Consider the following 14855-nt stretch of genomic DNA (forward strand, 5'->3'; position numbering starts at 1 on the left):
GTTCTGACCTGAGAATGTGTGACCCATGGCAGCAGCAGACACACCAGACAATTCAGTGGGATGACTGTGTAAACAGCTGCCACAGCATGGGGTCAGAGGGCTCTGGATCTTCCCGATCTGGAGCAAGAGGTAAGTTTTTTACTCCATTGTAACCTTGTTATCGCCCTGGTTTAAGTGCAGGAAGTGCTGGACATTGTCTGGACTCCCCATATCAGAACCAGGGTTTGGGCTGTGTATTGTCCAAACAGGACAATGCCAGAATGGGGGGGGGGGGCTTTTGGCCTGTACAGACAAGGCCCATATCTTCCAGGTTGGCCTGCTGCCTTCAAATACACCAGAGGAAGTTATCCCTTTGCCAGTACTGAACTAAGGTTCGATTGCCAGTCAGTTGGGTTCTCTGCATGCAAGGAGGTGATCCCTTGCCCCCAAAAGGTCTTGGGCTGCCCAGGGTGATAGCAGGTTTCCATTTCATTCCTAATGTTGAGCTGGGATTTCCTGAGAAATGGTTATCTCATTGCTACTGATGACCTCCCAAAAACATACAGCTTTGAAAGGACACTGAGTGTGCTGTTGGGCTCTTTGTTCATACAGAGCAATGGTGAGGCCCAGAAGCCTTGGCCAGCACAATGCCACGAGTTGGTTGAGTTATAGAACACTTCCCAGAATCCTTTATACCATGTGAGAGGGTCAATTACAGATATATTGATATAGCAAGGATTTCCGGAAGTGAAAAATTTGAAAGGCATTGGTCTAGAGTATTTTTATTTTATTTTTTTGATCTGATGATCCCTGTTGTTGACATGTTTTTCTGTGTTGCAGGGAAAGATGTGAACGACATGTATATGAATACAGAAACACTGCATAATGGCACTAGCTTTGTGGAGTCACTCTTTGAAGGCTTTGGTATGTATTTTCACCCTCTCCAACCTGTTTATGTATCTCTTGCTGAGAGACTTCTTGCTGTTTGGTTTTATCTGACCTTCATCTGCTAGAGTTAGCTGATTACAAATTGAAGGCCTGCACAACAAATTTACAGTATGCAGCATTGTCCTTTTTTCTTGCAGTGTCAGAATTGTTACTTGTAAACATTTGATGAAAACAAAGTTAGCATTGTAATTTTTGTACAGTGAACAATGTTCATTATTGCAAAAACATTACATTGGGGGGTTGATCATTTTTGTTGCTTTTTGTAAAAATTACAGTAAAATTGAGAGTACCATGTTAATCACAGTGAACTAATTGTTGATGACCAGTAACCATTAACACAGTATTTGTTTTTAAAATTATAATAACGATCAGTCTGTAACACATTGGAGTTTGTGTTACAGACTCTGCTGTTTCTTTCCATCTGTCCTCCTAAGTAATTCCCACAGGGCAAAATAATTTTTAAAAATGAAGCTGGTGAGCCATTGTATCCCACTACTAATACTCAATGATGTCTATTCTTGAATTCAGATATTCCTGTTTGCTCAAAATAAGTGTCTGCCCCATTTGGTGAGGACACAAGAGAAAGCCTTCCCAATGGCTGCTTCCAGGTGCAGAATTCCTTCCCATGAGAGGCTCATTTGGTCCCCTCTCTGTTCTCTTTCCCCTGGAAGGCAAAAACCTTTTGACTTAGGCAGGTCTTTGGCTCTTAACTTATGGTGCAGAAGTGGCTTTTAATGGTGTATGCTGTGCTTTTAGGACACTGTTTATCAGAGTTCAATTCCTCACTTAAGCACAGAAACCCATGTCACAGTCTCTCAGCCTCAGAGGATGGCAACGGCAAATCCCCTCTGAAAAAACTTGCCAAGAAAACCCAATGATAGGTTTACCTTAAGATCAACATAAGTCAAAAATGACTTAGTGGTACACAACAACAAATATGTTTAAAACTGTTTTTGCTTTATGTCTTTTAATAGAATTGCTGTTAGTTTTCTAATTGTCATACTAATAGTTGGGGTTTTTTGCTCTATTCATTCTGATTTGTTGTAAGCTAGCTTGGGTAGCTTTCCTCATACCCCTAGTCTGTGCTGTAGTGGATTGGGAGTTGTGAGATCTGGGTTCTGGTCCCCATTGAACCATGTTCAATGGATGTCTTAGAGTGACCTGCCATACTTGCCATAACTTTCATTCAGGGTTGTTGTAGGGATAAAGAGGGGAAGAAAGAAAACTTGTATGCTGCCCTGAGCTCATTAGAAGAAAGGCGGGCAATAAATTTTACTGTCAAAGAAAAAAAGATTAAATAAATGAATGAATGTATATCTTGGTGTACAATCTTCTGTACTATGGATCTTGTTGCACTTTTGAGACTAACTAAGCAAAAGAAGTTGTAGCAGATTCCTCAGATTCACCAAGTCTACAAAAGCTTATGCAACAACTTCTATTGCTCAAACAGTCTCAAAAATACTACAAGATCCCTTTGGATACTGATATTCTGGACTAGCACGAATGTGCGGCTGAACAGACTGCCCCCGCCTCTTTCTTCTCCAGATCAGGGCCGTGCCCCCAATCTGGCCTTTTCATGCCTCAAAAAGGAGCCGCAAAAAGCGATTCCATTTTGCGCCATGGAAAGAGTGCAATAGCTGCTGGCACCGCGGCTTTTTGGCACTCTTTTGGTGTTGCATCTGGACGCAGCACCAAAGGAGCACCATGATGCCACTCGCCATGTGGTGGAACATGCAGCATCACGCTGGCATGGAGGCAGAGTTGGGGTATGTGTTGTGCGGATGCCACACCCCCCTCCACCCCTGTACAGCCTCTGTATCTCTGAATTCTACCCCTTTTGAACTATGTCAACTGATCAAAATCACCACACTTTTTTTTTTTACAAAAATGTTCAGTAGGGATTTAGACACCCTCACCAATATCCAATAATTCCTAAACCTGTTTGCATCCTCTGCAGTAGTTCCCTTTTTTGCTTACTGAGGTTGAAGGCTCAGCTAGAAGTGGGTATGAGATATGTCATTGCATTTAATATGTGCATTTTTTAAAAAATCAAATGGCAGCTCCTTGGTGTAAAATTGCAGTGGGGGGATTAACCCTTTCGTCTCCAACTTTAGTCTTAAATGATTATCAGCCCTTTGAAGCTCCTATTTCCACTGTGTATTTACTCGGTGTATTTGAGTGTTATTGTAGAGACTGCACCAAGCATAATATCCCTAAATTATAATTATCCTAAATATCCAGATACAGGGAGCATCTTGATATACGATCATCTTTGAACTCATGTAAGCTGATCTCAGAATGTTTCCATCCTTATATTAAGCCAAAACTAGGAAATTACTTTTAAAAGTAGTTACAGTTATTAAGAATTAAGGTAAATTATTTTGGATTACTTTTTTAAAAAACACATCAGGATGATTTAAACCATTGGCCTGCCATCCAATATGTCCTCTTCTTCTGATCACTTAAGTAGCATAGTGGTGAAATGCCTGTACTGCAGCCACTCATTCATAAATCACAAGGCTGTGACTTCAGTACCAGCCAGGGGCTCAGGGTCAACTCAGCCTAGCATCCTTCCGAGGTCACTAAAATGAGTACCCAGCTTGTTGGGGGCAATTACCTTATACATTGTAAACCACTTAGGGAGTGCTTAATGCACTGATAAGCGGTATAGAAATGTACTTGTTTGCTATTGCTATTAGTACAAAGCATAGCACAAACCAGATCTTGAACCAAGTACTGTTCCTCCTCAATCATTTCGTGATGCCACAGCCCCATAACCATAAAAGCAGTATTAGAAACTTACAGTTATGCTGCAAACGGGGTGAAGTTATTCCTTGTTAAGTTACCATTGTCATGTGATTTAGATCTACATTTGTTATTGTAAAAATGAATTAATTACAAATCACCAATTATTTGTACCTCATTATTTCTGAGTTCTGAGACAGGAGTGCTGCCCCTCGCTTTCTATTCCCCTTCCCCTCACATCTCCCCCCTTTCTGCACTCTCCAAGTTGTTGAGTTGTAAAGGATTGAGCAAATCCAGTGCCCTGTGCTCTTCTAGGCACAAGCATTTGGATTTGCAATTCTTGGAAGGGAGCACTACGTGTAGCATTAAGAAGGAAAGATGGAAGGCTGTGTGATGCAAGAGGGAAAATGCATGTTCAGATTTCAACACTACCACATTGTTCAGTGCCTGGTTTCTAACCTTCTTCCCAGACTGTGACTTGAGCAATCTTCAGGACATGCAAGAGGATGATGGAGATGCCAAAGAAGGCATCAGCTTGGAGCTTTCAAGGAGTCAGTTGGCTAAAAGTGTAAGTCCTGTTAATTCCCCAGTTCTCCATAACTGAGCTTTTTAACAGGCTCGCCAGACTTTTGGACAGAACTCTTTCTCAGACCATCTTGGAAAGAGCAGTGCTAATAATAAAGACAGTATGTGCGGGAAACCTCATTTAGTTATTTCCCCATGTGACCAGCTGATGCTTTAAGGCCCATCTGGATCTATCAAAATTGACAATAGTGAGGACAATGTTCTCCTCCAAAAAAAACCCCACAACAGCCCTGGAATGGCCATGTGACTAAAACATGCTTCAAATTTATTCTGCTTTGGCCATCCAGGCTTTTGCGTGCAGCCATGAAACCAAGCCAATACCATATTAAAACATAATTAAGATAAAATAATTGAATTGGTAATAAAAACATGCAAAATAGGTCTGAGATTATATCTTCTTATATCTTGTTCCTCTCTCTATCAAGGGCTAACTTGACATGCTTGGAACACTTAATAGTCAGTTCCTGCTAATAAAAACATTATTTTTTCTGTGATGAGATAGCATCTCTACTATGAACAATAAGTGAGTCAAGGTATTGAGTTCTTAAACCTAAATACAAAGGTCATTCAGGGGAAAAAGACATAAGTCTTCCATCTTTCTATAGGCATATGAGCGTTGTCTATCTGTGTTGGGTCTGCCATCATATCACATTTTGATTTACATTAGATATGACATATTCAGTCTGCGCTTAGTTAAAAGGATCTTAAGGACATATGGGCAAGTAAAAACTAAATAAAGGGGCAATTTTCAAAGATATAATATAACAGAGCTATAGTTAAACACTAGTGTAGCATTTTCCCAAAGATCAGTGTCTGCTGAATGCCTTGGAACTTCTGTTTGGGCACCATTATAACTTTTTCCAACCAAATAGCTCACTGAGAATCTCAAATTAGATACAAGATGACAGAATTTTGTAGCCCATGATTCTGGGTTCATTTCTTCATATGCCATGAAATCTGAAGGGGAAACTGGCTGAAAAATTATTTTGAGCCAATATTGAATGGCTGCTTTCTAGGCCAAAGTTTTAACTCAGCAGCATGGAGACTCTATATGTACAACTACCTTGGAGAAAGATTTGGAATTCCCTGAACTCTTGTTACAAATCTATGTTGTACTGAGTCCAATACTACCATATCTGAGAGGACCTACACTGCAGCTTCATATAGCAGCTGTGTCAATATCTTAATCTTATGAATTGCAAGGCAGGCACCACAAACTAGCCATGAAAATTGTCCAGTTCACATTGACCCTGCAATTAGGGTTGTCAGAGTGAAAACTGTAGATTGCTCCAGTACCTGTAGTGGTTGTGCAAAAGAGGGAATTTCAGCAAGTCCTTCTTGTTACCTAGTTGCATGGCAAGCCACATCTGCTGACATTCCTCCTTCTAGACAACTATTAATGGTCCAGGAGTCCTTTCCAGTTTTCACTGGCAACCCTAACTGCAGTTGATCTTTAGTCATACACAGACATGGTTAGAATCAGGTGGATCAAGTTGCTCTACATGAACATACCTACTTGAGAGTTATGTGCTGGGGCAAATAGCAAGAGCGTGGCACTTCCTGATTTGCCATTCATGCTAGTTCCCTCATTTTGCTTTTCCTACAGGTTTCAGGGGAGCCACCTCCACCATTGCCTACCACACCTCCTCCTGAAGATTATTATGAGGAGGCACTGCCACTGGGCCCAGGCAAAGCCCCAGAATACATTACCTCCCACAGTAAGTCTAATTGGGACTTGGAGAGTGAGAAAAACAGACAGCAGTCTGAGTCTTGAAACTGCTTTTTCCCCCCTTGGCACTCCCATATCAGCTTAGGAAAACAAAGGTTCCTCCCAGGTGTCTGACAAGTGAACAGCCCTATAATTTATAGGCCCCTGGAAGGAAATGGCGCTTGTATTGGGGGGAGCTGTCACACTCCTTTTCCTGCTTCTTTGTGCTCTCCCAGTCTTTTCAGATGTCACAAGTAGTTGTTTACTCAGGCTTGCCTGGATACATACCAGTAAACCCTGAGTGGCAGAAATGTGAGGCGTCTTAACAATTCCCCCATCACCCCCAAATTTGATTGCAAGATTAAGCAAAGGTGGAGACACCTGCTCTTGTTTATTTTTACAGGCATAAATCCTGAGACCTGGTGACCCTCAGAAACAACTTTAAATAGACCAACACATAAGGAGAAACCTATAAGATTTCTCAGTGAACTGTTTCTCCTGGTATTTATGCCATGGGCAGTATCAGGAACGGGGAGGGGGGGTGATATGGTGGCAACAGACTTCCCTCAGTAAAGTCCAGAAGATGATATGAAGGAGAGACTGTGGGGAACACAGGAGAGAGACAGGTTTTGACTCAGGTCCAGGAGGGTCAGCCCATCATATGGTTTGAGTTCTGATAGAATCATAGAATCGTAGAGTTGGAAGAGACCACTAGGGCCACTAGAATGTGTTAAAGAAGCAAAACAAAGGGGCTGGAGTGCAATGCTTGTTGTAAGCCCTGTGCCAGTATGTGCTTTCTAATAATGACTGTGACCTGGAGGGTAGTATCAGGAAAGGTGTCAAGAAACAGCCAGCTTTTTTGCAGGGAGAAATAATGAAATGTGCCAGACAGCAATCTCTATGTTATCCCTTTTTCTGAGGGCTGTGGTATCTGCTAACCATTTAAGAACTGGTGGGGAGATTGACTGGAAGAGGGCCAAAGCTTGGAATCATTACTTGAGGGGATTACAACTTCTGAAATCTCCACTGATCCTAGCCAGGATCACCAGTGGGAGTTGTACTCTTAAGAGATAACTTTTCCAAATGCTAGAGAATACTTTGCGGGTTTACCTTCTTTTGAGCTGTGCCATCCCAGCTGCTTGTTTCCCTTTTTTACTTCATTACCAGTCAGCAGCACTTCATTGTGTAATTCTTTGTGCCTGGCCTGGCAAGAAAGTTGATTTCAATACCTCTTTCTACTGAAATATTCCCCCTCCGGCCTCAGATTTTGTGCCACAGGGAAAATCATCCACATACTGAGTGACCTGATGTGGGGCAGGGGTCTGAGCATATCCCATCTGCTTTTTCAACAGATAGCTCCAGTCCCCCCAACTCAATAGAGGATGGATATTATGAGGATGCAGATAGCAACTACCCTGTCACCAGAATAAATGGAGAACAGAAGAACTCTTGTAAGTAGCGCTGCAAAAATGCATGTTGTGAAACCACAGGAGGAATGGAATCCTCTGACTGTTAAATGCTGAACTATTGGCCCCAAGAATGCATACAGTCAAAGGATATCTGAAAGTCCTAGACTATCATATGCCTGTTGCACTGTGGTGCAGTTTGTGTTTTTCACAGAGAATAGAAAATGAGGAATGTTGAATCCTCGTCTTCACATGCTGTAACAGACAAGAAAGTTCTTTGTTAGCCAATGGTAGGATTGAGCAACATGGCGTATATAGAGACAGCAGTTGCTAATGTGCAGGCTTTTCCATATACAATTCCCAACATTTCTGTTCATCAAATATTGCCTGCACAATCTTGTAGCATAGAAGAGCCTGTCCCTTAAATGTTAAGCCTAAAACAAGATCAACTAAGGAGTTGTATGTGGCCAATAGAGCCAATATTTGAATTGCCTACGCTTAAGAGCATTGGCCAAAACTTATATCTCATGTTATTTGCAATCAGGCTACACCTTGCAAAAATCTCTGTTGTTTCTTTTGAGAGACACCACAATAACCCAGCCTTTTCCTACATCCATGTAAAAATACTCCAACTGGAGACTATCTTAATTTGTGGGTAAATTTAGAAAATGGTTATAGCTAGCTTGAACTTTGAAAATTATAGATATAATCTGAAATGGTATATTTACTCTAGTCTGAACTGCAGTGTTGTTTGTTTATTAAACCAGACTGTAACTGGGAAATCCCAGTGAAAAGTCCAACACTTGGTAAAGTCAAAGCAGAGCTTATAAGAAAAAGCAAACTATGGGACATTGAGACAGTGAGACATGATAGCAAGAATGTGTCTATTTGTTTTAGAAAAATCTGGCTTCAGCTGAGGCAGAATGCATGCCTGAAATTACTTCTCCACAGAGAAGGCTTCTTCACTAGCCATAGTGACTGGGGATGCTGGTTGTTGCAGTCCAACAAATCTGTACAGCATCAAGTTGGAGACGGCTGCCATAGATAAACTCCTTGCAGACATGGTTCTGAATCTCCTTTCTTTCCATGTTCCAACCTGGCAAGTTCCAGGTAGAACATATCTGAACTGGTAAGACCCATAAGACACCAGTACAGAAGCCATTGCACGCAGGTTTTGGAACCTAGCCTGCAAGCTATAGGTGAACTTGGAACAAAAGAAAAGAAATGCAGACTATTACTTCTTCTGTAAAATGCCCAGTGGGCCCCACTAACTTTAAACACAAAAGAACAGCTTGTAGAAGCAATCCTTTAAGCAGGTTACTGGCATTCTTCCATATATAAAGTATACATTGGTGGTGTTTGTCATGCAGCTGTTTTGAGATAGAACTAAAATGATTTCTTCTAGAAACACAGGAGGTCCACTGCCACTCACTCTAAATGATACTGATGATACATCCACACTGTAGAATAATGCAGTTTGACACCACATTAATTGGCATTGCCCCATCCTAGAGAATCCTGGAATTTGTAGTTTTGCAAAGCACCAGCACTTTTTGGCAGAACAGGCTAAAGACCTTGTAAAACTACAAATCTCAAGATTACATAGGATGGAGCTACAGCCTTAAAGTGGTGTCAAAGTGCATTATTTCTACAGTATAGATGCACCATGAAATACTGCTGTGGATGGTCTAATTTTGTACAAAATAGCTTCCTCCTGTGATGTTGGCAAGCTCTATCATTAGGCAGAGTGAAATAGCGATTGCCTTAGGAAGCAAATTTGGGCGAGAATCCTGCTGGTCACTTATAATGATATAAAAATCTGCTATGCCAGTCTAAGGCACTTTTTCAATTAGTGTATTGCTGCTGCTTCTGCAGCAGCAGCAGCAGCAACAGGTGTGTGTGTATGTGGCAAAAGCTCTCTTGGGCCCGGGAGAGACAGGCCCAAAGCGGTGTGGAGCCGCCAATACTAAGGTTCAGAAACGCACAGTAATCACATGCTCCCAAGCCCTAGCATGTCATGCGGCAGTATCATGGTGGCATCTGGTCCACATGGGGGTATGCATCATGATGATGTAAGCGATGTGCAGCATATAGATGTTGCTGCATGTCGCTTATGTCACGAATGCACCACGTGTGTGCACTATCCTAAAAAGAACCCAGTTTTTCCGGGTTCTCTTTGGGACGGAGGGACACCTGGCAGGTTGGCTGCTGCGGCGTCCCTCCGCAGGTAAACAGGCCGCCACCAGTCTGCTCTTTGGGGGCGGTTTGTACCGGGCCTTGGTCAGAAGAGAAAGACGACCTCCTTACTCCTGAGCTGCTCAGAAGCTGGCAAGGCAGCTTTTTCGCCCAGAGGAGATGGTTTCCACTGCCATCTTACCACTGTGGTAGCTATTTTACTTCAGCCACCATAGCATCTATGCCAACATGACCTCTTCCACTGGTATAATTGTACTAGTCAAGAGAACTGTGTCCTTTGAATGTCCTGAAATGGCAGCAAATTATGGCCTGAGTCCTATTGTTAGTCCTAACAATATGAGATTTACATATGTCTTATTATTCAGCAGTTGATTCAGTAGGTCTACTCTAGTAGAGACTAGCCAGTAGGATTCAGGCCTGTTAGTTATTTAATTTGCTATTAGTGTGCTTTTACTGTATGTAAAGGGAGAAGTACCTGTTGAATTTCTGCCTCATGGGCCAAAATAAATTTACTGCCTTTGAGGGATGGGTTCTCACTGGCTGTTCCACACACAAAGTCTTAGGCCAGCCTGAATTGGCAGCAGCATCCTGGGTGACCACCATTTACCTCTTTCTTTGCAGACAATGACTCTGATGCAATGAGTAGCTCCTATGAGTCTTACGATGAGGATGAGGAGGATGGGAAAGGCCAGAGGTTAACACACCAGTGGCCATCAGAGGAAGCTTCCATGAACCTGGTGAAAGACTGCAGGATTTGTGCTTTCCTGTTGCGTAAGAAGCGCTTCGGGCAATGGGCCAAGCAGCTGACGGTCATCAAGGACAACAAACTCCTAGTGAGTCAGTGGTGTGTGTGTGTGTTTGAGAGAGAGAGAGAGAGAGAGAGAGAGAGAGAGAGCACTAAAATGTTCTAGGGAGGGAAAAGATCCTACTAATGAGCCATAGATGTCTTGGAAACAATTTCTTGTGTATACAGGAACATGACTGGAGAAGGTCCATTCTTCTGGGGAGTGATGCTATCTGAGTTGGCTACTGCGGGGTGGGGAACAGAAGGGATTTTTAGGGGGGAAACTGACTAATATAGCTTCTCACTGGCTAAGAAGCTGAAAGTTTTCTGCCCCAAAAGTGGCCCTTTGACAGATGTCTGTAAAAAAACTTAAGTTGAAGCAAATGAGGCCACCCGACTTACTGGGCCAACCCAGTTACTGTGGGCGGGAGAGGGGCAGCCCTGGCTGGCGGTCCTCCGTGGTGGAGCAGGTATACTGCACCCTGTGTGCTGGCAGGCAGGCCAGCACTACAGCTGGGGCCAGACTCCAACTCCCAGGTGCCCTGGGAGCGGAAGTGCCGCGCGATTGGGTGGCCGGGCCACTTCCTATTCAGTTGGACTACAACTCCCAGGATCCACTAGGAGCGGAAGTGCCTGCTATTGGCTGGTGTCGGGGGCTGTGAGCCCCGTGACTGGCTGGGAGGCTGGGGGGGGGGGGGGGCATCCCACTGGGTTCCTGACTGCTGATTGGCCAAGCGGCCTTTATAGGGCCATGCGCTGCTGGTTATTGGTGCCATTTTGATTCGGCTCTGGAAGAGGCAGCACGTGGCTGACTCTCCAAAGCAATCGTCGACCTCTGTCAGCAGCAGTTAGGCTGCAGCGGGGGCAGCGGCGGCATGGGCGAGTTTGCACTACAGAGTTTCCTCTGGTCTTTGTGTGGCGGTTGAGGCCATGTTCCCAGTACTCGCTTCTCCTTTTGTTTTTCTCTTTGTTTTCTGGCAGCAGCAGTTGCTTTCTGTAGCAGTAGCATAGGTCTTGGATCTGATAAGCATAGTTTCTTGTGCTGCGGAGCACTGTATCGGGAGTCCATCAGGGACCCAGGGGTGCCGAGGGAGTAGCGATGTTGCCAGTGCAGGGCCAACATCGATTCAGCATTCCCCAGTGACAAGGGTGGAGATGCTCATATGCTCATTACCAGCAACCATTGTGGCAACACACGTTAAGTTGGTTACCCCTCTGTTATCCCAAAGCCTAGCTGTGACCAGGCACAATGCAGTTTATTGACCAACATGGGCTGGTGGATGACAGATCCGGACCTTATGCTTTTCAGGCCAAGCCTCTCGCTTGCTTATTCAATAAAGTTGTGGCCTTTTCCTGCCAATTGTGTGTCCTTGTTGTTATTCACTCCCACCCCCACCCCCACAGCAAACATTGTTAAAAATTCAATCACAATTCTCCAGTTTCTATTAATTCCCCAGAGTTTATTTGGAAAGGGGAAAGTGGCCAGGGCCCATAAGAGAGAACATATTTTCCTGCTTCATATTCCCCCAGACCCATGGAATCACAGTGGCAGACACTTGGCACCTCATTTTGGGTGGGTAGGAAGTGCTAGAACAATGATTTGGAGTTGGGGGAAATAGAGATCATCTGTTGTTTTTTTGTTCTTGTTGTTCGCTGTCACAACATTTCGGGATAGTTTTATGGCTATGCATTTGATTCTATGTCGGCTTTTGCCACCACCTTCAAAATCCCAGTATTGTTCTGCTTGTTCTAAGCAGCCTGAGAAGATCCAGAGGTTGGTGAGGATGTGCTGAATTAATTTGGCTGAATGAATGATGAATTCTCTCTTTCTTTCCAACATTAGTGTTACAAAAGCTCCAAGCACCGGCAGCCACACCTCGAGGTCCCCCTGGGCGTTTGCAATGTTGTCTACGTGCCAAAAGATGGACGCCGTAAGAAGCATGAGCTACGCTTTTCCTTGCCAGGAGCAGAGGCCTTGGTGCTGGCTGTGCAGAGCAAAGAACAGGCTGAGGAGTGGCTAAAGGTATATCTCTCAGCACCTCTCATGGGAGCACAACTTGAGGAAAAGTAGTTCTCCCTCCCTCCACCCCAGCTCTCTTTTGGGCCACACTGACTGAGAGATTCTGGGAGTTGCAGCCTCTCAAAAAGAACTTTAAGCTGTGTCCAGGAGAACATAACCCCTTCTTTCCAACTCCCCTTTCTATGCAGCTCATCCCACCTTCACCTCCAATCTCTTGCTTTAAAACACCCTCAATATTCATTTTATGACCATGTTTTCTGGCTATGATCACTCTCTGAGGTGGGCAAGAGCAGCCAAGTCCTGTGGGGGGCAAGGCAGGGAAAGAAAACACTGTTATCTCTTTTCTAGGGAGGGGACTTTCTTATCTGTGACTGCTGAACTGAAGCACCAGCTGTGAGGGGGAAGAGGGGGAAGCCAGCCAGTAGGGCAGATCTATACCATTTGCCACTCCTGCTAGTCTGAAATTGTACAGTGATGGGGCAGGGAGAGGAAGTGTTTGCTTACCCACCCACCCCTACTTTTTCCTGCTTTTGTTCTAAAGTAGCACAAGATCAGTAGGAAGCCCTATAAGATTAAGTCACCCATTCAGTGGTGGCTGGGAGAGGTGAAACTATAATGCATCACTTAATAGCATTTGTCTCCTTTCTCTACCCCACCCAACTCTGATTAGTTCCCCCCACCTGTTCTAGAAACAGGGGTTTATAAGTGCCATTTATTTTTACGGGTTTAATGTCTGACTTCTCTGTATTTCTCTCTGTTTCTCTTTCTTTCCACACATTTTTTGGGGGTGACAATGTGGAGCATCCCAAATACAAAGTGCGGGGGGGGGGGGGGGGGTTGTCTCTCTGGAATGTGAGGTCTGTCTTCTTTCTCTTGTGGGAGCAGTGAATTTGGCACTTCCTTGTGATGCGAATAGGGTTAAGGACAATGTAGGCTCCTCATTACCAGTCTAGTGCAGTGGTTACATTTGTGTCAAAAAAGGACTGGGTTGTTGTTGTTGTTGTTGTTGTTGTTGTGTGTCTTCAAGTATTTTCCAACTTACAGCAACCTTAAGGTGACCCTATCATGGCTTTTCTTGGCAAGATTTGTTCAGAGGAGGTTTGCCATTGTCTTTTCCTGAGACTGAGAGTGTGTGACTTGCCCAAGGTCAGTGAATGGGTTTAATGCCCAAGTGGGGAATCAAACCTTGCTCTCCAGAGTCATACTCCATCACTCAAACTACAATGCCATGCTGGTGTTACCCCCAGTCTAATCTAGTTGATATGATTGTTGGGAAGATGACAGCATGGGGAGGTAGGTAATTCCATACACTATCTTGAATGTCTTGGGAGAAAAACAAGACATGAATTTAACCACTGTGGTTTGAGCACTGGACTACAGCTCTGGAGACCAGGGTTTGGTTCCTAGCTCAGCCATGAAACCCTTTGGGTGACCTTGGGCAAATCACACTCTCTAAGCCTCAGGGGAAGGCAATGGCAAACCTCCTTTGAACAAATTTTGCCAAGAAGACCCCACAACAGGGTCACTTTAGGGTTTCCATAAGTTAGAAACGACTTGAAGGTACAACACACACACACGGGAACACAATCCCATTTCAGCATATCTTTTTTATCTATCCATTCATTCCATTTATTTCCCACTCTTTTTCCATGTAGTGGTATAGAGGGTTTTCTCTCTCCCATTTTATTTTCACAGTAACCCTGTGTGGTAAGCACAGTCACCTCATAGATGAGGGGGGGTTTTGAGGGTGGATCTCCATGGTCTTCCTCTGATACTCTAACAGTGAAAACCAAAGCCAAAATGACAGACATCATTCACAGGTCAGCCCTCTTAACAGATAAGATAAACAGTTGAGGGGGCATGGATAATGAGAGGGAGATGTTAACAGGAGTTCTGTGGAAGGAGTTTTATGGGTCTTATCCTGCTCAGCTTTGCGACACAAATGAGAGCATTGTGGCAATATGGCTTTTCTGTCCACAACTTCCCAGGTTTAAGGTTGACATTCTGGCTGAGCTAGTTCAAAAAAAGTAGCTGTTTCACACTCGATGATGTTTAAGTGACTGAGCTGGATGAAACATAATGATATGTGCAATGTAGGTAACATTTATTAGACTTCGGAGCACAGGGACTGAAGAAGCTTCATTTCATGTATTTTGTAGTTTAGTTTATTTTCACTCTTGGCAGAACAAGCATTCTTTGGCTTTAGTACTGTTGAGAACATTTGCATTTAAATGTCTCTGTTCTTAGGTGTTTTCAGAGTTTTCAGCTCTTGCATGTATCATGCATATATCATTCATACATATATCACTGATTCTAAGCACTCCCACACCTTTGGCCTGGGATCCAGCTGAACTCCTTTCCTCAGAAAGTTAAATACAAAGTCGGCACCCTTCCAATTGACACAGTGGTGTTTTGGCTAAACCCAACCATGTCTCTGAGAACTCACCTCCCCTGAAATAATACACCTGGGCAGAGAACATTAAT

At 43.7% G+C, this 14855-nt stretch overlaps 1 protein-coding gene across 2 annotated transcripts in view; it reads left to right on the forward strand.

Annotated features, from left to right (window-relative positions):
* AFAP1L1 (actin filament associated protein 1 like 1) overlaps positions 1–14855 on the forward strand; it is a 902653-nt gene that overhangs the window by 867429 nt on the left and 20369 nt on the right. Inside the window, exons 2-7 of one of the 2 annotated variants that reach the window (XM_042454190.1) lie at positions 820–903; positions 4143–4240; positions 5864–5975; positions 7318–7416; positions 10189–10400; positions 12195–12374. In XM_042454190.1, coding sequence (XP_042310124.1) covers positions 820–903; positions 4143–4240; positions 5864–5975; positions 7318–7416; positions 10189–10400; positions 12195–12374 — 785 coding nt within the window. The remainder of the gene's footprint in view (positions 1–819; positions 904–4142; positions 4241–5863; positions 5976–7317; positions 7417–10188; positions 10401–12194; positions 12375–14855) is intronic. The other variant, XM_042454191.1, reaches the window with a different exon arrangement.

Source organism: Sceloporus undulatus, chromosome 2 (genome assembly GCF_019175285.1).
Source record: "Sceloporus undulatus isolate JIND9_A2432 ecotype Alabama chromosome 2, SceUnd_v1.1, whole genome shotgun sequence".
NCBI lineage: Eukaryota > Metazoa > Chordata > Lepidosauria > Squamata > Phrynosomatidae > Sceloporus > Sceloporus undulatus.